Source organism: Dendrobates tinctorius, unplaced genomic scaffold (assembly GCF_039654945.1).
Source record: "Dendrobates tinctorius isolate UK_male_01 unplaced genomic scaffold, ASM3965494v1 ptg000138l, whole genome shotgun sequence".
Lineage (NCBI taxonomy): Eukaryota > Metazoa > Chordata > Amphibia > Anura > Dendrobatidae > Dendrobates > Dendrobates tinctorius.
In genome coordinates, this window is record NW_027361806.1 from 2,938,668 (window position 1) to 2,966,604 (window position 27,937).

General features: G+C 40.2%; 1 protein-coding gene and 1 long non-coding RNA gene across 3 annotated transcripts in view; one reads left to right on the forward strand and one right to left on the reverse strand.

Annotated features, from left to right (window-relative positions):
- Window positions 1-27,937, forward strand: part of COL24A1 (collagen type XXIV alpha 1 chain) — a 310,883-nt gene that overhangs the window by 157,204 nt on the left and 125,742 nt on the right. For both annotated transcript variants that reach the window (XR_012220101.1, XM_073544400.1), the window contains exons 13-22: window positions 461-514; window positions 2,352-2,396; window positions 10,402-10,455; window positions 10,557-10,601; window positions 10,839-10,892; window positions 12,574-12,627; window positions 17,534-17,587; window positions 24,502-24,555; window positions 24,758-24,811; window positions 25,732-25,776. Coding sequence is in view for 1 of the 2 variants with exons in the window: in XM_073544400.1 (XP_073400501.1) it covers window positions 461-514; window positions 2,352-2,396; window positions 10,402-10,455; window positions 10,557-10,601; window positions 10,839-10,892; window positions 12,574-12,627; window positions 17,534-17,587; window positions 24,502-24,555; window positions 24,758-24,811; window positions 25,732-25,776 (513 nt within the window). In the remaining variant the exon portion in view is untranslated. The remainder of the gene's footprint in view (window positions 1-460; window positions 515-2,351; window positions 2,397-10,401; window positions 10,456-10,556; window positions 10,602-10,838; window positions 10,893-12,573; window positions 12,628-17,533; window positions 17,588-24,501; window positions 24,556-24,757; window positions 24,812-25,731; window positions 25,777-27,937) is intronic.
- LOC141048628 (uncharacterized) lies at window positions 165-27,721 on the reverse strand. Its single transcript, XR_012220102.1, has 2 exons — window positions 27,655-27,721; window positions 165-549 (listed from the first exon to the last, which is right to left on the reverse strand). It is a non-coding gene; the product is annotated as an uncharacterized lncRNA (long non-coding RNA).

Genomic DNA, 27,937 nt, shown 5'->3' on the forward strand with positions numbered 1-27,937 from the left:
ACAAATCTAAAGCATGATGTGCACAAATGCAACTTAAAAACGCCCCACAAAAAAAACAAAGAAAAACGCTTTGTCTGTAGAGGTTTACATAGACAGCTTACGTGATGACTTTAAATTGACATCTGGAAACAAAAAAAAAGTCAAGAATAATGAAGACTAAAACGTTACTTGTGAAATCTTTTTCTTAACATTCAGTGCTGAGTATCTTTCTGACTTTTCAAAGGCACCATGATTATTATACTTTTTTTTTTTAAACATTTTAATATTGTGGTTTTTTTTATACAGACATGCCTTTTTTCATGATTTTTTTTCCTATAGAGAAACCTGTAAAATAATGCATTGAAAGCAACTACAGAATCACTGCACCAATCACTCAGTGCTCGCGTTACGTCTTATATCATGTTAACGCTTTGTCTTTCTTTCTGCACACATTTTTAGTAAGTTTTTTTTTTTGCAACAGGGTTTCCTCGGAGATGTTGGTGATAGGGGTCCTCATGGTCCAGATGGTAGTCCAGTAAGTTAATGTCTGGTTAAGTAATCAACCATTATCTGCAATGATAAAGTCAAAGCGCGTGTGAAAAATTGTTTTTTACAACTACATGTATATAGCAAAAGTGACCATATTACACTGAAATCCGATGTAAAAAGATGAAAATACACAATGATTTATCACGTCAGCACGACGGTGGTCCTATTACAGACCCTTCTCATCATCATAAACCCGTACAATTATCGGCATCCCATAAATCATCCATGCTGTTTCCTTCTATCAAAATATGGTTCATTTTAACATCATAGTTCCCTGCAGTTTTATTATTATTATTTATTTATATAACACCATTGATTCCATGGTGCTGTACATGAGAAGGGGTTACATACAAATTACAGATATCACTTACAGTGAACAAACTAACATTGACAGACTGATACAGAGGGGAGAGGACCCTGCCCTTTCGGGCTTACATTCTACAGTATGATGGGGAAGGAGACAGTGGGTTGGGGGGTTGCGGCAGTTCCGGTGTTGGTTGAAGTGATATCTCTGGTAGTGGTGAGAAGGTAGCGGGGTCATTGCAGGCTGTAGGCTTTCTTGAAGAGGTGGATTTTCAGGTTCCGTCTGAAGAATCCGAGTGTGGTTGATAGTCGGACGTGTTGGGGCAGGTAATTCCAGAGGATGGGGGCTATTCGGGAGAAGTCTTGGAGGCGGTTGGGTGAGGAGCGAATAAGTGTGGAGGAGAGAAGGAGGTCTTGGGAGGACCGGAGATTACGTGAGGGAAGGTATCGGGAGATTAGTTCAGAGACATATGGGGGAGACAGGTTATAGATGGCCTTGTAGGTCAGTATTAGTAATTTGAACTGGATACGCTGAGGGAATGGGAGCCAGTGAAGAGATTTGCAGAGGGGAGAAGCGCAGGAATAGCGAGGAGAGAGATGGATTAGTCGGGCGGCAGTGTTAAGGATGGACAGGAGAGGTGCGAGGGTGTTAACAGGGAGGCCACAGAAATGGATGTTGCAGTAGTCGAGAAGGGGGGATGATGAGGGCGTGCACAAGCATTTTAGTAGATTGAGGGTTGAGGAAGGGACTGATTCTGGAAATATTTTTTTGAGGTGGCAGGAGGTGGAGAGAGCTTTGATGTGTGGTTTGAAGGACAGGGCAAAGTCAAGTTTTAAGCGGTAAGGTACAAGTTCCTCCCAATCGGTAACTGCGCAGTAATCAGTGAAATGAAATGTAGGCTCGTTCCTCAAAAGCAGCTTTACTTGTGATCATCCTAATGTAATCCTTATTTGCCCTGATGTGTTGGGTGCTTATTATCAGGAGCCCTTCTGTTTATGAACACATCGTAGAGATTACAGATGGGATTTTTTTGCAGGTTGCGAATTTTGTTATGTTACTGATAATTAGAAAGCCATAACCATCTAAATATTATAATGAGAAGGGAAGCACAATAGGATTTAATAAATATTTTATAATGTACTTTTAGAAATATTTGTAGAAAAGATACATTTACGTAGCCTGGCTATAAATCACCAAAATGTTTGGGTCTTTTAAACGCGAATATAACCATTAAAAGTAAGACTAAAATAAATGTAATAAAGTTCTTAATTATAGGCACGGTGCAGTCAGGCGGCCATATAAATCGGACCAAGATCGGACTGCAATGCATAGACTGGCCGGCGGCTATTCCGATCCAACCGTCACGGTTTCATATATTTCTATGCAGCTGTCACACTTTTGTCAGGAGAGTCGACAGCCAGTCCATACGTTGAGGTCCGATCTCGGTCTGATTTATACGGCCGTCTGACTGCACCCTTAATCTGGATGATCGCTCTGATTATCTCACGTTATTTTACAGGGAACACTTGGTAGTGCAGGACCTGCTGGCTTTCCAGGCTTGAGAGTAAGTGTAATAGCTTTTTGCAACTTAATAGTATTTTATTATGTAAATGAATAAATGTTGCAGAATTTGTTCTTTTTAAGAGGTTGCGTCAACTTTTTAAAGGGAACCTTTCAGCGGGTTTTTAAACCCAAAACTAATGTCCTCTGTGTAGAGTCCCTGTAATGTTGATTGCGTTCATGTCTTTGTTTAATAAGTCGATGTCATCTTTTTATAGAAATTAATTGGAATTTTTTTTTGTAAATGATTTGCCAGTGCGGGGAACTTAGCCCTGCAATTACAGCTCTCCAGCCTCGCTCACTCTTTTCTCACCTGGTCAGTCTTCTTTATGACCTGTTATGATCTTCCATCCTGTGTGACCACAAATGATAAGCTAACATCTAGCTAATACCTAGTTCTGGCAAGACTGGTTCCCATTGAGAAGCATTGCTTAATTCAAAGTAATACTTTCCCCTGTGTGCCCATTTCAAGGTAACAATGCCCTGGGGGGTGCAGCAAACAATATAAAAATTGGCTCCCTGGACCACTGTGCACTGCAGATGTGGACACGGTTTGATGTGGCACTTGCCATGTGTACAGGGCACTTGCTTGAAGTCTTAGCCAAGTGCTCTGGTCGGATGCTGGGTGCGGATGACAGAAGATGATTTATAGCCTTACAGCCAATGCTCCATGCATATATGTACAGTGGTGGAAATAATTATTTGATCCCTTGCTGATTTTGTAAGTTTTGCCCACTTACAAAGACATGAACAGTCAATGATTTTAAGGATAGGTTAATTTTAACATTGAGAGATAGAATATCAAAAATAAAATCCAGAAAATCACACTGTATAAATTATATAAATTTATTTGCATTTTGCAGTGAGAAATAAGTATTTGATCCCCTACCAACCATTAAGAGTTCTGGCTCCTACAGACCAGTTAGATGCTCCTAATCAACTGGTTACCTGCATTAAAGATAGCTGTCTTACATAGTCACCTTTATAAATGACTCCTGTTCACAGACTCAGTTAATCACTCAGACTCTAACCTCTACAACATGGGCAAGACCAAAGAGCTTTATAAAAATGTCAGGGACCAGATCATAGATCTGCACAAAGCTGGAATGGGCTACCAAACCATAAGTAAGATGCTGGGTGAGAAGGAGACAACTGTTGGTGCAATAGTAAGAAAATAGAAGAAATACAAAATGACTCTCAGTTGACATTGATCTGGGGCACCATGCAAAATCTCACCTCATGGGGTATCCTTGATGATGGGGAAGGTGAGAGAACATCCTAAAACTACATGGGGGAAACTTGTTAATGATCTCAAGGCAGCTGGGACCACAGTCACCAAGAAAACCATTGGTAACACATTACGCCGTAAAGGTGTAAAATCCTGCAGTGCCCGCAAGGTCCCCCTGCTCAAGAAGGCACATGTGCAGGCCCATCTGAAGTTTTCCAATGAATACCTGGATGATTCTGTGAGTGATTGGGAGAAGGTGCTGTGGTCAGATGAGTAAAAAATTGAGCTCTTTGGCATTAACTCAACTCGCCGTGTTTGGAGGAAGAGAAATGCTGCCTATAACCCAAAGAACACCGTTCCCACTGTCAAGCATGGAGGTGGAAACATTATGTTTTGGGGGTGCTTTTCTGCTAAGGGCACAGGACTACTTCACCGTATCAATGGGAGAATGGATGGAGCCATGAACCGTAAAATCCTGAGTGATAACCTCCTTCACTCCGCCAGGACATTAAATATGGGTCGTGGCTGAGTCTTCCAGCAAGAAAATGACCAAAAACATACAGCCAAGACAACAGAGGAGTGGCTCAAAAAGAACTACATTAAGGTCATGGAGTGGCCTAGCCAGTCTCCAAACTTTAATCCCATAGAAAACTTATGGAGGGAGTTGAAGCTCTGAGTTGCCAAGAGACAGCCTCAAAATATTAATGATTTAGAGATGATCTGCAAAGAGGAGTGGAGCAAAATTCCTCCTGACATGTGCGCTAACCTCATCATCAACTACAAAAAAAATTCTGACTGCTGTGCTTGCCAACAAGGGTTTTGCCACCAAGTATTAAGTCTTACTTGCCAGAGGGATCAAATACTTATTTCTCACTGCAAAATGAAAATAAATTTATATAATTTATACAATGCGATTTTCTGGATTTTGTTTTTGATATTCTATCTCTCAATGTTAAAATTAACCTAACCTTAACATTATAGACTGTTCATGTCTTTGTCAGTGGGCAAACTTACAAAATCAGCAAAGGATAAAATACTTCACTGTATACAAATTATCTCATGTCAAGAAAAAAAATGACACAGGATAGGCGCATCCCAATAAAATCTTCAAGCTTTATTTCATATCCAAAGGGTTAAAAGTTCCACATGATGATAATAAGACACTCTGAGTGCGTTTTATTATCATTATGTGGAACGTTTAACCTTTTGGATATAAAATAAAGCTTGAAGATTTTATTAGGATGTGCCTATCCTACTTCATTTTTTTTCTTTGGATGCTTTCTGTTGGATCGCAGCACTGGACAAGGCCATCATTATGATGAACACAAGCACGTATTGATTGAGTACGGTGCAAACTTTTTTTTTCTCTTTTCAAGTTGTGCAAATTATCTCCTATGTGACCATCGGTAAGGTCACCATCAATGAATCTGATGAAGGAAACTCTCTTTCCAGTGCAACATATGGTCAATATCCTACCCATAAAGAAACTTTAGCAAACTGCAGCCGGGGAACAGGGGTTTTCCTAAACTTTAAATTTTCCATATTATGAGATTGATCCTACATGAAAGCTGTTAGAAATCTCTCTAGAAAACCCGACCTGACACCCTGTATTATGCATCACATTGATCTGTTTCGCACTTTCTCTGAAGCTTTGTAATGCTCGTTGTTGGTGTCCCACCTGCTCCTTAAAAGATCTTTCACAAAATAACGTCCCTCTTCCTGTCTACAGCGAGTCTTGCCAGTTGGCATTCCGCCTTTTCGTTTGTTGGACAATTGACACAAATCAGCTTGGAACATTTTGGTTTTAGAGAAAAGAGCGTTACCGAGCTGCCAACACTAAGCCGCTACCCCAGCTGTAGATCTTAAGAGCCCCATGATTTATTGTAGAGCGTTAGCCGCAGTTCTCGGCTACCGAATCTGAATGGCTTGTGAAATAAACACTCCATCTCCATATTGACCCTGCAAAGTGCCAAGAATCTGATGATCGCGGGGGGGGGGGATGCTTGGAATCACTCAGTAAAGGCTTTTATATAACACCAGGGGGCTTCAGAGACCACTTCTAGGGGTAAGTAGGAATAAAACATCCCATTTATTAAGTTTACTATCTTTTTTTCTTCTTTCAATGGCAAGTCATTTTTGATTGCTGTTTGGAGTCTGAGATCTCAGAGCGTCTGTCTTATTTCAATGAGATCACCTTGACGTTGGTGAATGGGCTCACATTTTTTGGCCAAATTTTGTGCAGAGTATCTCATGTGTTTTCCTAAATTTCAAAAGCCATTACACTATTCACTCTTCTTATATTTCACATAGATATGCCTTAATGCAATTGAGTGCAACCATTTCCTCATTTTAATATGTCTTGTTCCTCTGGTCATTGACCGGAATCGGTAAATCAGGAACCCTATAATTCATAATTCAAGAGAAGAATTCTGTTGATGACCTGATATTCACCTCCCAGACTTCATCATTGAAAGTAACTTTTATCAGTAGTTACTAGAGATGAGCAACTCCAATCAATGCAAATAGAACTTGTGTGGAATTTTTAGAAATTCACTTACCTTGCCAAAATTCTAACAATTGGCAATTCGCCTCTTTGCAAATTGTAAAAAAATGTCTGCTGCTATTTTACACATTGCAGAAGATTGCATTAGCTAGAGAAGGAACACATGGCTTCGGGCAAGCTTTGCCGTAATGCTTTGGAGCTATGACATCACATAATACTCAACAGCTCATCAGGAGGGACTATCATAGCCTGTATAAAAGCTGAGGCAGAGAATGCAGCAGCTTGTGAAGCTGGATAGTAAGAGGACATCACAGTTCAATAGAGATAGGGAAGAAAGCCATAAAACAATTAAAAAACTGCACAAATAGTGTGTGAAAGCACAGCAGTGAAGACTTCAGTAGGGTCATAAACATTTGTCTGGGCAGTTGGAGGCTTTGGAGTAATTTCAATTTGTGGCAAACTTGAAACTTCTGGGCCCCAAGGCAAAATCTGTTATAGGGTCTCCTCTTTACCATATGCCATTTTTAATACTGGTGTCTCCTTATGGAACAGATGGACCTATGGGCCACCCCAGGAACCACGGCCAGTTGCAACTCCTACCTTTATAGCGATAAATTACTGTGATAAATGTAGATAAGTTAGATTTCTTCAAGGGCAGACATGGCCGATAATTACCTGTTGTTTTATTCTTACAATAGTCCATCATCCCCTAATGGATGATTTTAGATTATGCACAAAAATCATTGCAAAATCAGAATCGCTTGCATGTGAATGCGATTTCTTTAACCCCATTTACAAGCATATGACACAGTGGATACATCAAGGATAAGCCCTGTGCGGATTCGCTGCAATTGTGGTGGATCTGCACAATCTCGCACATTCATTCACTTATATGCAAACTTGCAAAAACTACGGTTATTTATTTTTCTGGTGCCACAAGAAAACTCTTAGCTTTCCAAAATATCACATATGTTTCTATCACACATATGGGAAGAAATGCCGTAAGCAGCAGCTGCAGCGGAGTAATGAGGAGGCTCAGCAGCACCACCTATTGACTGATCAGTACCGGACCATGTTCCATCTGATTAGGCCTCGTTCAGACATCTGCTTTACACATGTCACACGATTTATGCAGAGAAAACATGTACTTATAGTCTATGGTTCATATGTCTTTGTTTTCTTACGGACCGTGTTGTTGCCATCCACGTACAGTCCATGTGATATTTTTTACATTGTAAAGGGTGAAACTTTGCTAATTTAATTTTTTTTATCATATGAAAAAATCACTGATGAAACAATGATGGTGAAAAATAAAACTGACACACTGACTCAAAATATTGATAAAAATTGGTCCCTTTGTTCAGGTATGGACTTCTAAAAAAGGTCTTATAGAAAGATCTACTTGATGAGTCTGATGTACTTGCTTTTAAAATCCATGTTAGAATGACTGTATAATCCTGATATTAAGTTAAGCTATTATGTATCTGAAAGTGTACAGTATTCAGTCGCTGCCCACCCAGCCTGAGTGACAGCTGCAGCTTGTAGTGAGCAGTGAGATTTCAGCAGCTGGAAAGAGGGACAATGAGGAGATGTCAGTCAGTAGAAACTCAGCAGCAGGGAGGGGGGACACCATAGAGCTGTCAATCAAGATTGGTGGCTGGAAACTCAGCAGCAGTAAGGTGGGACACTCTGGGGCAGTCATTCAAGCTTGGTGAGTAAAAAATGCAGCCGCAGGGAAGAGGGACAGTGGGGAGCTGTCAATCAGGCTTGGTGGCTGGAAATTGAGCATCAGGGAGGCGAAATACTGGTGAGCTTTAATCAGGCTTGGTGAGTGGAAATTGAGCAGCAGGAAGGAGGGACACTAAGGAGCTGTCAATCAGGCTTAGTGAGTGGAAACTGAGCAGCAGGGAGGAGGGACACTGAGGAACCATCAATCAGGCTTGGTGGGTGGAAATTGTGCAGCGGGAGGAGGGACACTGAGGAACCATCAATCAGGCATGGTGGGTGGAAATTGAGGAGCGGGAGGAGGGACACTAAGGAGCTGTCATTCAGGCTTAGTGAGTGGAAACTGAACAGCAGAGAGGAGGGACACTGAGGAACCATCAATCAGGCTTGGTGGGTGGAAATTGTGCAGCGGGAGGAGGGACACTGAGGAACCATCAATCAGGCTTGGTGGGTGGAAATTGAGGAGCGGGAGGAGGGACACTGAGGAGCTGTCAATCATGCTTGGTGTGTTGAAATTTAAATTTAAGCTTCCAAAATGCATTATACAGCCATTCTGACATGACTTTTCAAAGTAAGTATACCAGTGTCATCATATCTAAGAGATCTATTTAATAATATATGCAGTTTGTTTTGGGAAATCTGGTGGCAAATAACTTATACAATTTGTCATTATACCATACAGTAAAAAATGTGTACACGAACATATTTCTTTTAAACATGAGAGCCTGTCAGAGGGTTGATGGATGGCAGTCAGACGCATACATTTTTTTCTCATTAAATACCCCCACACCATACATCTCAGGATATCATGTTGAAGTTAATGAAGGACACATTTGTAAGTTTAACCTGTACAATGCCTAAACGTGCATTTGACTAGTGATAATCCAAATTAAATCCAAACTACCCCACTAAATACATGTCTTAAGTCTCCAAAGGATAGATGATAAATGCATGATCACTGGGGGTCCTCCCTCTGGGACTGGTGAGGATGCTGGTAGTTTGACCCTAGTGATCTCACATTTTCCAACTGTCCTGTGGAGATTTGATAAATGTGTTTAGTACAGTAGAATACAGTATATTTAAAAAAAAGCCTTTTAAGTATCCGCATAAATTGTGTTTTCAGTGGAAAGAGGTATCTTCAGTGTTAATGTATCCCTAAGCTTTGTGAATTTATGAAAGGGAATCCGTCATCAGATTACACAGCAAAAACCTGCTATTGACATAAGGTAGGGGCATAGACCCTTATGCCAGGGATGTATCACTTAGTTTTCTGGGTGCGGCATTTATGATGATTAGAGATGAGCGACTTTGCCTTTTTTAGGGTCGAGTCGGGTTTCATGAAACCCGACTTTCTCAAAAGTCAAGTCGAACGAAATTGGCCGACTATAGGGAAAAGTCGTGAAACACGAAACCCAATGCAAGTCAATGGGGAGAAAAGTCGGCAGTGAGTGGAGGACTGTAAATACACCTGGCATGAAATTTAACCCTAGAGGCGGCGAACTCTCTCTCTTCTCTCTCTCTCTCTCTCCCACTCCCACTACGCTCCCGCTACGCTATGCTTCTCTCATTGGCTGAAAAAAAGTCACGTGCAAGCATTCGGTGAAACCCGACTTTGGCGCTTGGGTCGCCGACCACATGGCCAACTTCACACTGTGGTCGGGTTTCGTTTCATGAAACCCGACTTTGGCGAAAGTCGGCGACTTTTGAATCTGACCAACCTGTTTCGCTCGACTGTAATGATGATTTCTATGTTGCAGATCTAGCAGACCTCAGAATGCTGAACCCTGTATAACCCCACCCACACCACTGATTAGCAGCTTTCTGTGTACACTGTGTATTGACTGAAAGCCGCTAATCAGTGGTGGGGACATGGTTGGACCAGGAGGCACAAGACACCTAGTCCTGTAGTGATAATCTTTGGCTGATAAAACACTGATTGTATTGAAACAGCAACACACAGCCCAGTAAGTGACACATCGCATGAATCAGGATCTCTGCACCCACAATGTGCTGCTCTCAAATTACATAGTAAAAACCTGCTGACAAATTCCCTTTAAGCCAAATTGTTGTCTTGGTCTTTACTTAAGTACTGAAATAAAATATATTCAGAATACCATATATTTTAATGATGCTCCTTGGCTTTTGGAGTGATTTCAAAGTCGTGTGACTACTTTTCAACTTTGGAAACTTTTTGGTCTCCTGTCCTGGATTGACCTCAGCTACTTTAGTTTCAGTTTATGGCTAGCTTTGGGACCCAACTAGTTTTGTGTTTGGAGAACTGAGAACCTGGTAAACTGTCACCTGACTTGTTTAAGTTACTGAAGTGCCAAAGAAAATATAATAAAAGCATATTAGAAAATTATTTTAAGGGATTCTTCATAAATGTTGGCAAAGTCACTCCAAAAAATGTAATCTCATCAAACTACAAAGACCCGGACATTGGATGGAGTCTAAAATTGCTGCAAATCCATTCATGTTGCCAGCAATATATTTAGCATCCAGTATACCCATAATATTATTCTTATTAATTGTAGCGGTTTTTTTACGTTATAGGGAGAAGTGGGGCCAGTGGGACCATCCGGGCCGCCTGGGATTCCTGGTTCTCAGGTATTCTGTGAACCATCCATTCTGGATCACTTTTTAGCTCATGTGAGCATAAGAACTAAAAGCTATATATCTCTACTTTTTTTTTTTTTTTCCAATTCTAGGGCCTTCCAGGAATTATGGGGCAACCTGGACTGAAAGGTGATAAGGTGATCTAAATATTTCTATTATCAGTGTGAATATTATCTCATAGAAAATCCGCACTTGTAAAATTAATCAAGTTTGTTGACAGTATATTTGACTTACAAAGTTGCTGTCTTGGCAGAATTTTCGGAGTTTCAATTCTTTTTAATTCCTGAGAATTTATACAACTGTTGCCGCCAGCGAACCTTGCACATTTCTCAGCGTCCTTGTGATTATATGACTTATCGCAATATATTATTTAGGGTGAAGTCGGATTCTCAGGGGAACCGGGCGAGCCGGGCTATCAGGGAGATAAGGTATGTTCCACACCATTTTTTATAGGAATATCATGTTTATTCCCACAAATTAATAAAAATTTGATCCCAGGAGGGTGGTATCTAATGCAGATGCTTGGTCCAACTTGGCCATAAATCCACAACCCATTGGACTGAGATTGATTTAAACGGTTCACAAAAACATCACTGATGCTCGTACAAACGCATATTTTTCTAACTAGAGTCCTTCAGCTGATTATTACCATTTGTGGAAACACAACCCAATAGAAATTAGGATTTTTTTCCTACAATTGCCTGTGAAAAATGCAGAAACAGATTTGATAGAGAAGAAAAGAAAATATATTTTGGAAAATGCTAAAGTGGTCCTGTGACTTGACATAAATGTGTATTTTTTTATCAGATGTAAATGTCACTGTTCTCCTGAATCTGTTTTTTTTTTTCTCTTATTCCTGCGCCTCTCCATTCCTTAGATATGGCCCTGTCTAAATATATAATTTAAAAAAAATGGTTTAAAAACTGCTCTTCTCCTGAATCCGTCAATGTTTTTCTTTTGCTCCTGCGCCTCTCTGTTCCGGAGATATGACCCTTTTCTTCCCTGCATATAAATCTAGTCTTTTTAGCCAAGACGGAAGGGTCTTCAACTTTTTCTCTGTGGGTGTCATCATTAGAGTTAATGCCCCCTTGGCTAAAAAGACAAGATTTATATACAGGGTCAAGAAAAGGGCCATATCTCCGGAACAGAGAGGTGCAAGAGCAAAAGAAAAACATCAACGGCTTTTAATTCAGGTTTTTAAAAAAATGACATTTATTGCAAGACAAAGGTCCTCGTTAAGATATAAGCAGGAGATATGTTATGTATCCTCTAACCAATTACTAATCAGGAGTCCTTAGAACCAAGTCATGGATTCCTCAGAAGATAACAGATGTAAGCATTACTTCTCTTACAGTATGGATGGCAAACTAAATTTAGCATCATAGATACTTAGCATGAGGATAGGCAAAGCCATCAATATATCTCAGCCATGGTCTATTGTAAAATGCTTTACGGTCTCCTACACCTAGCTTCCTGGAGGGAGAAATGTGAGCAGGAGTGGAAACAATTTTTAGAGCTGGTCTTATGATAATAAGGCTGGGAATCACTGCCATAGAATATTTTGATGATGCTATTGACTATAAAAGGGTTGGCTTATGAAAAACACGACATCACACATCCTTTTTTCATCTTAAGGACCCTTACCAAACACAAGAATGGAGGTCTCGAGCCTCCTATTTCTTTTGAAAACCATGGCATCATCCATCCTTTTTCATCTTGGGGAGCCTTACCAAACACAAGAATGAAGGTCTCGAGCCTCCTATTTCTTACTGCATTGGGAAACAGCTAATCAATACAGCTGACAAAAAGAGTACTTGGCTATCTTTGTGAATCCTGTAGGCTTGTAGTCAAGCGGTAGACTGCATGGGAGACTCAGGATGCCTGTTCTCCCCATTGATGACATTTATCACCTTTTTTATCGCATTCTCTTTAATTGATCAAAAGAAAACAGCTTATTATATGATCAATTATGTTAAAATACAAGTTTCTGTGATGTTTTTGGATTATTTTTGCTTTAGTGTTATGGTTTCTTTGGTGTTTTGAACCAGTTTAATGATAATATTGTATACATTAATATCCCTCAGTGACTCAGTCTTTTGATTTTAATAGGGTGCTCTGGGTTTGCCGGGACCTCCTGGATTGAAGGGAAAACAAGGACCCCCGGTATGTCAGCCTGTTTTGGTTTGCAAGTAAGATCAACAATAGAATGCTATTGAAATATGTTTATCATCAGTCTTGTGTATGAAAGTCGAGTGTGGGTGGAAAATGATCGGAGATCACTTAGCGGGATTGTCTCATGAACACGAGGTCAAAAAGGACCACAGGTTAATAATAATAATAATAATTTTATTTCTATAGCGCCAACATATTCGGCAGCACTTTACATTATAGAGGGGACTTCTACAGACAATAGACATTACAGCATAGCAATAAACACATAGATCAAAACAGATACCAAGAGGAATGAGGACCCTGCTCGCAAGCTTACAATCTACAAGGAAAAAGGGGAGACACGAAAGGTGGATGGTAACAATTGCTTTTATTGTTTGGACCATCCCTAGTGTAAGAATCGGGTGTTCCTGTTGCTGCATGATTCAGATAACAGTCTAAATATGTAACAGTACAGACACAGAGGGCTATTAAATGCAAAAAGTATGTGAGAACATGATGCGAGGAACCTGGTTATGGTAAAACATTTTGAAATGAGCCACACTGGAATATTTAGGTTAATGCGTTGAGGTGATAGGCCAGTCTGAACAAATGCGTTTTTAAGCCACGGTTAAAAGTGGGGATTGGGGATTAATCGTACTAGCCTGGGTAGTGCATTCCAAAGAATTGGCACGGCACGTGAAAAGTCTTGGAGACGGGAGTGGGAGGTTCTGATTAATGAGGATGTTAACCTCCGGTCATTAGCAGAACGGAGGGCACAGGTAGAGTGGTAGACTGAGACGAGGGAGGAGATGTAGGGTGGTGCTGAGCCATGGAGAGCTTTGTGGGTGAGGGTAATAAGTTTATACTGAATTCTGGAGTGGATGGTTTACCAGTACAATGACTGGCACAAGGTAGAGGCACCGGTATAGCAATTAGTGAGGAATATGATCCTGGCTGCAGCATTCAGGACGGATTGGAGAGGGAAGAGTTTGTTAAGAGGGAGACCAATTAGAGAGTTACAATAGTCCAGACGAGAATGAATAAAAGAAACAGTAAGAGTTTTTGCAGAGTCGAAAGTAAGAAAGGGTCGAATTCTAGAAATATTTTTGAGGTGCAGATAACAAGAGCGAGCCAATGATCGGATGTGGGGAGTGAATGAAAGCTCCGAATCAAGTATGAACCCAAGACAGCGGGCATGATGCTGGGGAGTAATAGTGGAACCACACACGGAAATGGCAATGTCGGGCATAGGTAGGTTAGGAGAGGGTGGAAACACGAGGAGTTCAGTTTTTGACAGGTTCAGTTTCAGATAGAGGGAGGACATGATGTTAGAGACAGCAGTAAGACAATCTCTGGTGTTTTCTAAAAAGGCTGGCGTGATATCAGGAAAAGAAGTGTATAATTGGGTGTCATCAGCATAGAAATGGTACTGGAAACCAAATCTACTGATTGCTTGATCAATAGGGGCAGTGTACAAAGAGAAGAGGAAGGGGCCTAGAACCGATCCTTGAAGAACCCCAACAGTAAGGGGAAGATGAGAGGAGGAGGAGCCAGCAAAAGATACAGTAAGAGAGCGGTCAGAGAGATAGGAGGAGAACCAAGAGAGAACGGTGTCCTTGAGGCCAATGGAACAGGTTATGAAAGTTTGTAGAAGAGGCATTTCAAGGTGGTTTGGGGGGCATTTCTGGGCAGAAAAGATGCTAGGATTAAAATGTCCTACGATATGGTATTTAAATGTTAGGAGGTATGAACATGTAGCTTTTACAAGGACAAAACAGAAAAGAAAAATCGAGATTAATGCAGTCTGAGGAAATAAATGTCTACATGTTCTCTGCTAAAAATCAGAACATTTTAACTGATAATCGGAAACGAGGTTTCCCAGTAATACTGTTCCCCGATTATCCGCTCAAAACGCTCATTCATCGGGTGAATGCCTTTTTGTGCACTTTGGATAGCATTGTTCTCGGCAGCATATGTCCTGTTTGCATGCTGTGTTGTGCTGCCGAGAACAATGCTATTCAAAGTGCACAAAAAGGCTGTATTAACAATTGTTCTGTGGGCATGGGAATTGCAGTCAGCCTGTTGTCAACAGCTATCTGACGACTGCTGATCGGATTAATTGTAGCCAATCAGCAGTCACAATTCGCCAGTGTAAATGCACCCTAAGTCTGTTCACATTTTGTATTTTTATTCCATCAGTGGTAAATGTCAGTAGTATTCCTTGATGCATGACTTCGACAGAAGCCTTCAGTATCTGCCGCTGTGTAGGCATAATGGTGGATATCTTGGGCATTGACTTCCCTGTATTTTGGCAATTGTCTCCCATTGTAATGTTGGCCATTGATTCCCCTGTTTGCTCTACGTCATCTTATAGAGATGATTATGCTATATCATGCAATAAAAAAGTGATGCCAATATATACCAGCCTAGAGTATGTCTAAAGGATGGGGGGGTTTTTTGCCATACACTAGGTGCATCATTCAATAAGTTCAACTTCACCAGACATAGTGAAAAGTGAACATTCACCAATCTGAACAAACTTGTCAAGCTGTTTATGCGATCGTCATCATTCAACCCTACAGTAACCAGATAGTACATTATATAGTGTACCATGACAACTAAAGTCTACTGACCTTCAAATCATGTATGAGCACTTCTGCAACATTAGTTAGATGGGATTCATAGGTATAAAGGATAAAGCATGTCAAGATTTAGGGGAGTAGTTTTACAGGAATGATAAATAGGCAAATGAAAGTGCTGAGATGACAAGGTTATATTATTCATTGCTGGTGAAGAAACCCAAAGATTTCTTATAAATATTTAACACAAGCATCTAGTCAATTGGGCCAAGTCAGTTCTTTGGTCACTTTTAGCAAGACATCCAGCAATTCTCTTGGTGTCGGTATGATATGGTTGGCAATATTAAAATCAGGATAATCCATCCTATAATTCCTTAAGTAATCCACCTTCCCTTTTTATGATAGTTACCGGGGCTTTCATGGGTCCCACCATCCTCTCCAAAAAACGTTTGATATGAGAAGGACTGATAAAGTTGTTTCTGTAGACTGATCTGCATGATCAAGAAAGGATAATATATACATTTTAGCTATGTACATATCCTATTTATCTTCAGTGCAACAGTACACGGCTACTGTCACAACTGTTACACCCCGGTCCGCGCCGCCTCGACTTACTCACCTCGTTTCAGCATCTTGGCAGGTCTCTGGACGAGAGGCGCGCCGCTTGGTGTCCTCACTTCCGGTTTCACGGTCGGTCTCTGGATCCGGTGACTCGTGCGCGCTCCGTCCTCGGCTTAGGCCGCGGCTGCGCGCGTCTCTGGCCTCTTATTCTAAATTAAGCTCTTGACCCGGAAGTCTTTCCTGACCTGCAGCAGCCACTAGTATAGCAGGCTGCTTCCTGTTAGGGAAGGCGCCTGATTATCACATTGCTTCCCTGCTAGGCCAGCTAGGTTCCTGCATAGTCGCCCTTTGTACTCAGGTCCCTGCGTGTACCCGGCGTCCTTCCAAGTACACGCTCTACACTCTCTTGTAGTCAGGCGTGCTTCCCAGTACGCACTCTGCACTCTCATGTACCCAGGCGTGCTTCTCAGTACACACCCTGCACTCTCTTGTACCCTGTGTGCTTCCGAGTACGCGCTCTCCGCCCTCCTGTACCCAGCATGCCCCCATATTCACCCTGCTAGACACGGTCTCTCGCGCCTCCTTCGAGCCGGCCACCTGGTACCAGCAGTCGTGGTACTTTATCCCCCTGGGTCTGCCCCTGACGCTCCCTGTATAGGGAGTGGTCCTCACTAGGTCAGCTCACCCGGGGTGGGTTGGTACCACGGCCCAGAGGGTCCCCTCCAGGAGTCGTTACAACAACTTCCTATACAGTACATGTGTGTGCTCACCATCTATTGTACTATTACTCACCTGTGAAGTTTTATGTGCATACAGATGTAGCAAAGGTTACCTTGACTCGACACTGTAATATCAGGACTCGAAAAAATATTGTATTCAACACCTAACTTGATATCAGTCAATAACTTGTGCGATGGTAAATAGTCTAAATCCTTTTAAGTTAGATAAATTACTGTGACAGGTTATCAAGATGATGTGTTTGAGTCATGATAACCTTTGCTACATCTGTATGTTACAAAATAATTACCGTACTTTTTCTTCTATTGCCACTTTTGAGTACATTGACACGTTCAGGATGGAGTTGCCTAAGGCAAAATCCACTGTGCATTTTCCCAAAGGCTCTACATCAGAAATCCAAGACTTATTTTTTCTTATATTCTGGTGAATCCATGCAAAAAATTAGTCTTTATGTAATTCCTTGAGATTAATCCATGACATTCCTCAACTGAAAGCTAAAAAAAAAATCTAACATGCTCATTTTTCTAACATTTTTTTTTTTTTGCCCATGCCACAAACAACAAATTTTCTATTTTGGGTATTTTTTTTTGTTTTTTTTGTTTTTCTGGAACATTAACAAGATTCACATTTTGCATTCTTTTAGGTCTTGGAGCTGTTTAACAGTTCAGACAAAAGTACAGTTCTTCCCTACAGGGCCAGTTAGAAAGGAGCTCTTAACCTTCCCCATCATTGATAAGCCACCATCCTGCCACAGGACTGGAAAGGCTGGAGACCCACATACCCACAGCAGCATCCAGTATTGCTTTTCATAAAAACTATTATTTTTATTAAGAGATGTGCGTATCAACCACTCTCACTGCTAGTACACATATGCTGTTTTGCCAAAACGATTTTCGGCAGCACGTCTCTACTTGGGCTTATACAAACAATGAGATTTAACAAATATTATGATCGGAAAAACAATTAACGTGAAGAAAGAAACCGCTTAAAATAACAAAGCACATGAAGTTTTAACTATTTTTTGTTTTTCTGTATTTAAGGGAAAAGTTGGAGATCGAGGACCACAGGGATTGCCGGGCCCCCCTGGACCAGAGGTAATAGCCGCCGATATTCATATACAATAACAGCACAATAAATACGCCACCTCTGTATCACCACTCAAAGGGTTCATCCCAACAATGAAAGCTATCACCTCTCCAAAGCAAATATAATTTACCGAAAAGTGAGGGGTCCAACTGCTGGGAGCCGCACCGATCCCGACGGCAGGGCTCTGAAATGCTCTGTTAGCATACCATCATGTTATTCATTCTCTATGGGACTCCAGGAGATACCTGAACAGTGAGAATAAAAGGAGTGGTGCCACATATGCAGGCACTTTAGAGCCTGTTTTTAGATTAGTGGGGCAGTCGGACCATCACTGATTTGTCAGATATCCTTTGAATGATAGGAATAACTCTTTAAAAGTGTTACTAAACGAAATTAGAACTGTATATATGAGGCATACACAATCATGGGGGAAAAGGATATAATAAAAGCATTTAAGAGAATCTGTTTGATCTCCTGAGATGCTTGTATTCCCTATTAAATGGGTAGTGTCACAGCTGGTATTTGGCATGTACACAATAGAAATCAGCAGCACTCTGTATACCCTAAGATGTATGCATAGATTGAATATATGAAATTTGAGCTGCATTACTGCTGTATAGAATATACTTGATTGGCACAAATTGGCCAATTCATAAGAGCTAGCTTGGGGTCCCATTGGTTGCTGCAGTCCTGAGCTGATGGCACTGCTGGACATCTTCCAATTTCAAAGGAAAGTAAGCATGATATGTCTTTCTTCAGCTGCACTACATATCCTTAGTTTATGGTCTTCAACGTTACCCATTTCTTGGTGCTTCTTCAAAAGAGGTGCAAATCCTGAAACCCCAGTCTGCTTTTAAATCTTTGTCTCGGAGAGACCTTGTTGATGCAGTATAACTACCTTGTGTCTTGTTGCTGTTATCAGGCTTGCCATGGTGCATGACCTGTGACATGAAACTGTCTTCCACAACCTCACCTTTGTAGCAGAGTTTGGCTGTTCTTCAAACAGGTATTATCTAGGACTATTTATTTTTTTTACTAGGGGCCTAAGAACTAGCAGTCAGATAGTTACTAACTACCTGCATGTTGTCCCCAGTGTTAATCTCTGCTGCATAGAGCTGTCACAGACATGAATTGCTGGAAGGAGCAGCCAGTTACCATTCTGAGCTTGCGCCATGTAGAACATGCAGGTAGATGCCTCTGTTAGTTTTTAGTCCATGGAAAAAAAATAAATTAGTCCTTGACAACCCTTGTAAGCTTCCTACACAACTGTTTCCATTTCAGTTAATGACTTGTTTTAGCCTACATATGAAAATGATCATTACCGCCATTGTGATCTAATTGGTTACTTACTCATACACCTGAATATAATCCTACAAAATCCCAGACTTTTCCTTCAAAACAGCATTAATTATTTTAAGTGCAAAAGGGTGGTCACATTCAAAGAATTCTTACCTTTGAGTGTTTTTCCACATCAGCATAAAACTTTTGCACAGTACTGTGAATATATACATTATATATACAGTACAGACCAAAAGTTTGGACACACCTTCTCATTCAAAGAGTTTTCTTTATTTTCATGACTATGAAAATTGTAGATTCACTCTGAAGGCATCAAAACTATGAATTAACACATGTGGAATTATATAATTAACAAAAAAGTGTGAAACAACTGAAAATACTGTATGTCTTATATTCTAGGTTCTTCAAAGAGATTAGATAGATAGATAGTAGGGATAGAGAGATTAGATAGATAGAGAGATAAGATAGATAGAGAGAGAGATTAGATAGAGATTAGATAGAGAGATTAGATAGATAGATAGATAGAAGAGAAACAGCACAGTACTTAGCTCTTCGGGTGCACGGCCCCAGGCAAATAGTCCAATATTCACCACAATGTCCAATATTCAATCCAAATGAAGGCAGCACTCCATGGTATATATTCCAAACGATAGTGAATTTATTAGAGCCACATATCAGGGCAACGTTTCGGCTCAAAGTGAGCTTGAGGAAGGCTCACTTAGAGCCCAAAATTTGCCCTGATATGTGGGTCTAATAAATTCACTATCGTTTGGAATATATACCATGGAGTGCTGTCTTCGTTTGGATTGAAAAAAAATAAATAAATATATATATACATATACACACAACAAACAAGGGCAAGACTAAAGCTCAGTTGTCCATTCACTCTTACATTGGAGTAGCAGACAAAAATCAAAACAAAAACCAATTCTACATTTTTTGACATTTTTCTGGTGTAAAAATATTTGGACATCTCGAAGTTGCATAAAAGTTTTGCCATTTTCCCCACTCGTCCGAGCCAGCTCTGGCAACTTTTAGAAGAGGTGGCGAAGCTCATCCAGGATGAGGCACCCAACAAATTCATCATAATTTACGCCTCAAAAGTGGAGTAAATTACACGACAAATGTACTACAGCTTCCGACTGCAAACGGCAGTTGAATGATGCCTCGAAACCAATAAGAAGTGTATGTCTCTCAATGAACTTGGTGCATCTCACAAAACGGTAGTCTAGATGGACCAGTCCCATACACTTGTAAAATAAATATTATTAAATGCCAATGTTTACCACTACAGACATGCCAGATAGAACTAACACATCCAGTTAGAAAAATATTGGAGTCACCCCCGGTTCCCAAGTGTAAAATTGCAGGGAGTATAGAACAATAGATACCATTCATCTCGTGAGCGTAGAGCTATAATCATAAGATCTAGTAAAGCAGTCACCATACGCTCACAGGTCTGAGGATAACCACAGGGAACCTTATATGTGACTTACTGACTTGCATTGGGGCATTTTTCTGCTTTAAATCAACATTTAGGACGATTTACTGATGTGAATTTCTGGTATTTCATTCCTCATTGATGGATGGGATGTGTGATAGTGTAAGGGTCTTTGTTTAAATAGTTCTCTGATATTCCTGCTTATGTCAAACATGTGCACGTCAGTATAGTTTACATTACTCCAAGTCTCCTTGATTAGTTTCATTCTGGCCAAGTTCTCCTCCCAAGTCACTTTGATTTGTTAATTTTCACACTAGAAATATTTGGTATTGGCGTAGCGGTATTGGCCGTAAACTCTGCGTCTGGTTATTTTCTCCTGCACTTTTTTCTTAAAGTTGTAACCTGCTAACTCTCAAATATACATAGTGGTGAACTATGAATATGTCCAGCTATGTGTTAATTACTCGTTCCAGTGCACAAATGACTGGACAGTTTGTCTTAGATTTCATAAACTAAACGTGATCATACAGGCGCCATATTGTTCCTACACAACTACATTTTGTATTGGGTCCCTATTTCTATTTATTGTTAGTATATAAGCTAGGTCGACCATATAATACGACCATACAGTGACCAAATAATGGTGTCAAACAATGCCGAAAAATAATCATATTATACAGTTCTAAAATAATAGTTCCATACAGATACAAAAAAAAAAAAAAGCATGAGGACATAAAAAGCTACTCACTGAATATATAGGAAATAATCACAAATTTTATTGCACATTCAATAGATAAGGAAAAACACCATTAAAACACTTAATAACCTGAAAACAGTATATAAACTACGGTATATAGCCAAATCAAATGGACAATACTCTATACTCCTGCTTCTAGACCTGTCCGCTGCATTTGACACAGTTGACCACTGCCTCCTACTACAGATCCTCTCCTCCTTCCGCATCAAAGGCCTTGCCCTATCTGGATCTCCTCATACCTTTCCAACCGCACATTCAGCGTCTCCCACTCCCACACCACCTCCTCATCCCACCCTCTCTCTGTTGGAGTCCCCCAAGGCTCTGTTTTAGGACCCCTACTCTTCTCAATCTATACACTTGGTCTGGGGCAACTCATAAAGTCCCACGGATTCCACTACCACCTTTGTGCTGATAACAATCAGATCTACCTCTCTGGCCCAGACGTCACCTCTCTGCTGTCCAGAATCCCAGAGTGTCTATCAGCCATATCCTCCTTCTTCTCCTCTCGCTTCCTCAAACTCAATGTAGACAAATCTGAACTCATCATCTTTCCTCCATCTCACAGATCTTCTTTACCCGACCTAGCTATAACAATTAATGACATCACACTTTCCCCAGTACCAGAAGTCCGCTGCCTCTGAGTAACCTTTGACTCTGCCCTGTCCTTCAAACCGCACATCCAACATCTTTCTACCTCCTGTCGCCTCCAGCTCAAAAATATTTCCAGAATCCGTCCTTTCCTCAACCCTCAATCTACTAAAATGCTTGTGCACACCCTCATCATCTCCCGCCTCGACTACTGCAACATCCTTTTCTGTGGTCTCCCTGCTAACACCCTCGCACCTCTCCAGTCCATCCTTAACTCTGCCGCCCGACTAATTCATCTCTCTCCTCGCTACTCCTCCGCTTCTCCCCTCTGCAAATCTCTTCACTGGCTCCCATTCCCTCAGCGTATCCAGTTCAAATTGCTAATTCTGACCTACAAGGCCATCTATAACCTGTCTCCCCCATATGTCTCTGAACTAATCTCCCGTTACCTTCCCTCACGTAATCTCCGGTCCTCCCAAGACCTCCTTCTCTCCTCCACACTTATTCGCTCCTCACCCAACCACCTCCAAGACTTCTCCCGAATAGCCCCATTCTCTGGAATTCTTTGCCCCAACAAGTCCGACTATCAACCACATTTGGATCCTTCAGACGAAACCTGAAAACCCACCTCTTCAAGAAAGCCTACAGACTGCAATGACCCCGCTACCTCCTTCTCTCTCACCACTACCGGTGATATCACCTCAACCAACACCGGAACTGCTGCAACCCACCAACCTACTGTCTCCTTCCCCACCATCCTGTAGCATGTAAACCCGAAAGAGCAGGGTCCTCTCTCCACTCTGTATCAGTCTGTCATTGTTAGTTTGTTTACTGTAAGTGATATCTGTAATTTGTATGTAACCCCTGCTCATGTACAGCACCATGGAATCAATGGTGCTATATAAATAATAATAAAAAAGTATAATAATAGTTTCATACAGTGCTAAATAATATTGCCTTACAATTAAAATTGCCACACAGTGCCCAGAAATACCAGTATTATACAGTGTGTGCTAAAGTAATAGTACCACATCGTGACCAAATAACAATACCATACAGTGACCACAAGCAGTACCATACAGTGCTGAAAAAAGGTCCATACAAGGTAAAAATATTATTGACATACAGTGACCAAATAATAGAGACATATAGTGTACATACTAAGAGTAGCCATCTCTATTCATAACAAACAAAAAGAGTCACACTCCGTAGCGCTATAGCGTGTAAACATGAAATATATGAAATATGAATTGCATAACTGCTCTAGACAATAAGAACAAATTGAGACACTTAGCACATATTTGTGTGTTTGGTATAGAGATGGCTACTCTTACTTTGCACCTGTACACACCAGTTCTGTTTGGAAGTGGCAGTCAGTTTTTTGTTATTTGTATAATGGCTCTCTGACTGAGCATTGCACCCACCAGCCTCTGGCGGTTTTAATTGCAGCAAGATCCTACCTACCCATAAATGCTTGCTTCAGCCTACCAGAGGATTCACATTAGATACAAAATGCTTTGTCCCAATTAATTTGCACAGCACTGTAGGTTCACAGCTACCGGAGATCGCCTGGTCATTGGCTGCTGGGCATGCATGAATTGAATTGGCCAACTTATGTGCTAAGTGTCTCCATTTTTTCTTATTATCTAGAGCGGTAATGCAATTCAAATTTAATATATTTCATATTTACATGCTATAGCACTACAGAATGCTCCTTTATTTGTTTGCAACTATTATTTTAACACTATATAAAACTGTATTTTTTGAGCATTGTATGACGCTATTATCGGGTCACTTTATGGCAATATTAATTTAGCGCTTTATGATTTCAGCACTGTAGATTACTGTATGGACCTAATATTTTAGCACTGGATGGAACTATGATTTTAGCACTGTATGATATTATTTTGGGGCAGTGTATGTCATTATTATCTGTTTACATGAGTGCAACTTTGCAGAGTGCAACTTTATTTGTTAGTTATGTATAGAGATGGCTACTCTTAGTTTGCACCTGTACACACCAGTTTTCTGTTTGGAAGTGACAGTCTTTTATTGCAAATAATAGTTACAGACATAAAAAAAAGTAGAACCACATGAGGGCATAAAAGGGGCACCTGCTGAATATATAGCAAATAATCACAATTGTTATTGCACATGGATAAGGACAAAACGCCATCAAAACACTTAAGAACCAGAAATCCGTGCCATATAAAACAAGAATGGCAAAAGTTGGCAGTTTGCTTTGCTAAAATACTTTCGGACCATACAGTGATAAATAATGATCACATACAAAGCTAAATTAATAGTGACCAATTAATTGTACTGTACAAGAATGAAAAAAAATGATTTCGTGCCGTGATAAAATAATTGTGCCATACAGTAACCAAATAATAGCGGCATACAGTGCTCAAATAATAGTGACTTTTATTGACCAAATTAGCATCTGTCGCTAGTAGTCAACTATACCCCCTATGGTAGACTCTTGTGGATTGAAACAACAGGTAAAACTACAAGTTCCTGTTACATGGAGGGATTTTAAACTTATTTGATCCCCTCCAATCCCAGAGTGTTTGGGCCCTTGAATCTGGGTGCCACAACTAGAGGGATCTGGAGAGATTACTGCACACTGTAAGATCATTATTAATGCAATCAGCCCCTTGGCTCCCCTTATTGGTGGCAGTAGGCAGCCAAAAGTTTATTATTTAACTTTGTGCAGTTTACAAAATGAAAATGGAGAAGGATATTCACCCTAAGGCAATATAGTACATGGATGAAATATATTATATAATCATTGATTTATTTATTTTTGTACTTTTTAAAAAATATTTTTTACCTAGGGTTTTCCTGGAGACATTGGTTTGCCTGGGTTAAACGGACCTGAAGGGCCAAAGGTAAAAGCTAAGATTCTTCCAATCTGTATACTATCTTTTTTTAACATTTTCATTTACACCTATAGTCCTGCCAAAATAGGTGTATTTTCCATGGCCTTTTTCCAAAGCTATAACATAGTACCTGACATTTGCCAATTCCTGAGGACATCGCTCGGTGTAAGCCGCGATGTAAAAGTCAGTGGTAATAAGTATTTCTTTCTAGGGTCTTATTGGAGACAGAGGGCCTCCAGGTCCACAGGGTCCAAAAGGTGCAGAGGTAAGCCAACCCATTTCCCCAAAAGTTACCTAGCCGTTAAGCGTCATCACAATGTCTTCTGAGGCTTCCATAATTATTTATCTTCCACAAATTAAAGTAGAAAACAAATTGCTTATACCTTAGTACAAATTCTTCTCTATTGCATCTGTAATGTTGGTATCTGCCCATTGTGGTTTACAAATCTGTTTGCTTAGGCACAAATACCAAAATCAGGGGTGGACTGGTCATTTAGACATTAGGCCAGTGGCCCATGTCCAGATGGGTCCCACAGCGTTTTTGTCACTTACAACAATCCTTTAAGGAGGTCCTGTCATCAGGTCAGCAGTATTTGCCTTTATTTTATTCCTGATGTCTCCCTGTACATTCTTCTTTTTGAAATCCGCCCTACAGTTCCAGAGAGATGGCCTTTTTTATTTAGTGCTAATGTGTATGGTCTTTACAAAGGGAGTCTTGCACAGCAGCCTAAAGACATGCCCCCCGAGGATCCTAAGAGCCACACCCCCTTGATAGATACCATAAAAAAATGGTACTAAATAAAAATGCCTATATCTCTGGAACCATATCGCAGAGTGTAAAAAAGAAAATAACAGAATACTCAGGGGAGCCGGGAGAAAAATATAAAATATTTTTTTACAGTTCTTATTTAAAAGGGGTTTCCATAGTAAACATTTTTCTCCCATACACAAGATAAATAATAAATGTCTGATCTCTGTGGTCGGGCAATGAGTAGGAGCTGGGGGCTTGTGGCCTCTAATATTAGTGATCTTTGGGGATGACAGCGATCAGAAATGTATTACTATCAAATCAAAAGATAATAAATGCCTATTGTGGGTAAATTGTACTCCTGTGCCATGGCTGCAATCTGTTAGTTATACCCTGTTAATATATACCAGCTCACGATTTGTATTTATATCTTACAGGGAGATGAAGGACCTCTGGGACCTCCCGGTGGTGTTGGACCAATTGTAAGTTTATCGAACACCCTGGTGTTGTATTATGTCCAAATAAAACCAAGTTCTCTCACTAGTTTTCAAGTTTTTACTTATAATATTCATTTTACGGTAAGTAAATCTATGACCCAAATGGACCCACGGCCCTATAGAGGCTCTGCACACAGATGTTAAATGGTCATCCCAGCCCTGCTGACCTCCCGATGCGGTAATGAACAAAGTGGGACTAAAACCTTTTAACATTATTAGACTAATTCTTCGTCAACAGAGTTACTGTTTCCATGTTCCAAAAAAAAGGAAATCTGGAACAAATTGATGCTTTTCCTTACACCAGGGCTTTAAGTTACGTAATTATTAGTTATTTTATTATTTTTCGTGGTCTTCACTACTTTTCATTTCTAAGTTTGAAGTTGGATTTCCTAAACGGCTTCTATTTTCTTGTATGAGGACCACATGTCCTTCCTGCTAAGCTGTTCTTAGCCTTCTGGATATCCATGGAAATTTAGGATGAGCTAACTCTTAAATATAGATCAAAGCCAAGTCAGCCATCATAGCAAAGTGAATTACCTCCTCCTATTTCCGGGACATGTCTAATTCTCTTTCTTGGACTTATCTCCAACATTAAAAAAATGCAATATAAATAGAAAGCCAAAAACATACAGAAGTGGATGTTCCTTCCTCCATTTGTGTTTTGAAGACTCCTCCACTGCGTTGCGTTTTGTTTAGGCCATCGGAGGACACGTTGGGTTTCCAGTAGGATTATAAAGTCGATCTGTTAGACTTTTCTAATACTAGTCATCTATTTCACCTGTTTTGAACTATTTTGAATTCAGATCGGATAGATGTTCAAAGGAATGACCCTTAGGCTCCCAGAAAGCCACCATCATGGTAGTCTCAGGTTCTGCTGGTTATACCTCTTCTATATAAAAATCTAGTATATATTGTACATAAGCTTTGTATTTTTACCTATACATAGTCCCACAATGACGCTTGATAAGCCATACATGTTATGGTGATGTCATGGTCCATTAGGGTCCCATTCACACCTGGAAATTTTTATATGAATTCTTATAAAAATTGGCAAAAAAATCTGTATACTATGCATGTAAATAGGGTTTCCGCAACTTTAATCACATTCTATGGTAAACTTCCTCATCCATTAAAAACACATGAGCCATGCACAAAAGTGAATAAGTTGGTAGGACAGTGTTCACACCACCCAAAGACTGAAACACAGAAAAAACACAGTATAACAAACGTGTAAAAATACTCTGCTGTAAAAAATATATATATAACAGTAAACAGCAAGTGCTAGTAAAAAGATGATAACAAAAACAGGGTATTTAGTTGATACGTTTTTTGCAAAAAATGTATACTAAGCCACTCTACCAGCTTCAAGGTATACCCATCTTAGAGTAGTCCTATCTAATGTATTTAAAACCTGATCATGTGAACAATACCTATATGAGCAGGATTCAGAAAGGTAATGCCTGATGTGGATACTCTGTGCAAGGCGGCTTTATATGTGCATGGCTCACAAGAGAGGGGCGGGGAGCTCCCAAAACTTGCATAAGCAAGAAACCAATAAATTAAAAACACATGAACCATGCACAAAAGTGAACAAGTCGGTAGGACAGTGTTCACACAACCCAAAGACTGAAACACAGAAAAAACACAGTATGACAAACGTGCAAAAATACTCTGCTGTAAAAAATATATATATATATATAACAGTAAACAGCAAGTGCTAGTAAAAAGATAACAAAAACAGGGTATTTAGTTGATACGTTTTTTGCAAAAAATGTATACTAAGCCACTCTACCAGCATCAAGGTATACCCATCTTAGAGTAGTCCTATCTAATGTATTTAAAACCTGATCATGTGAACAATACCTGTATGAGCAGGATTCAGAAAGGTAATGCCTGATGTGGATACTCTGTGCAAGGCGGCTTTATATGTGCATGGCTCACAAGAGAGGGGCGGGGAGCTCCCAAAACTTGCATAAGCAAGAAACCAATAAATTAAAAACACATGAACCATGCACAAAAGTGAACAAGTTGGTAGGACAGTGTTCACACCACCCAAAGACTGAAACACAGAAAAAACACAGTATAACAAACGTGTAAAAATACTCTGCTGTAAAAAATATATATATAACAGTAAACAGCAAGTGCT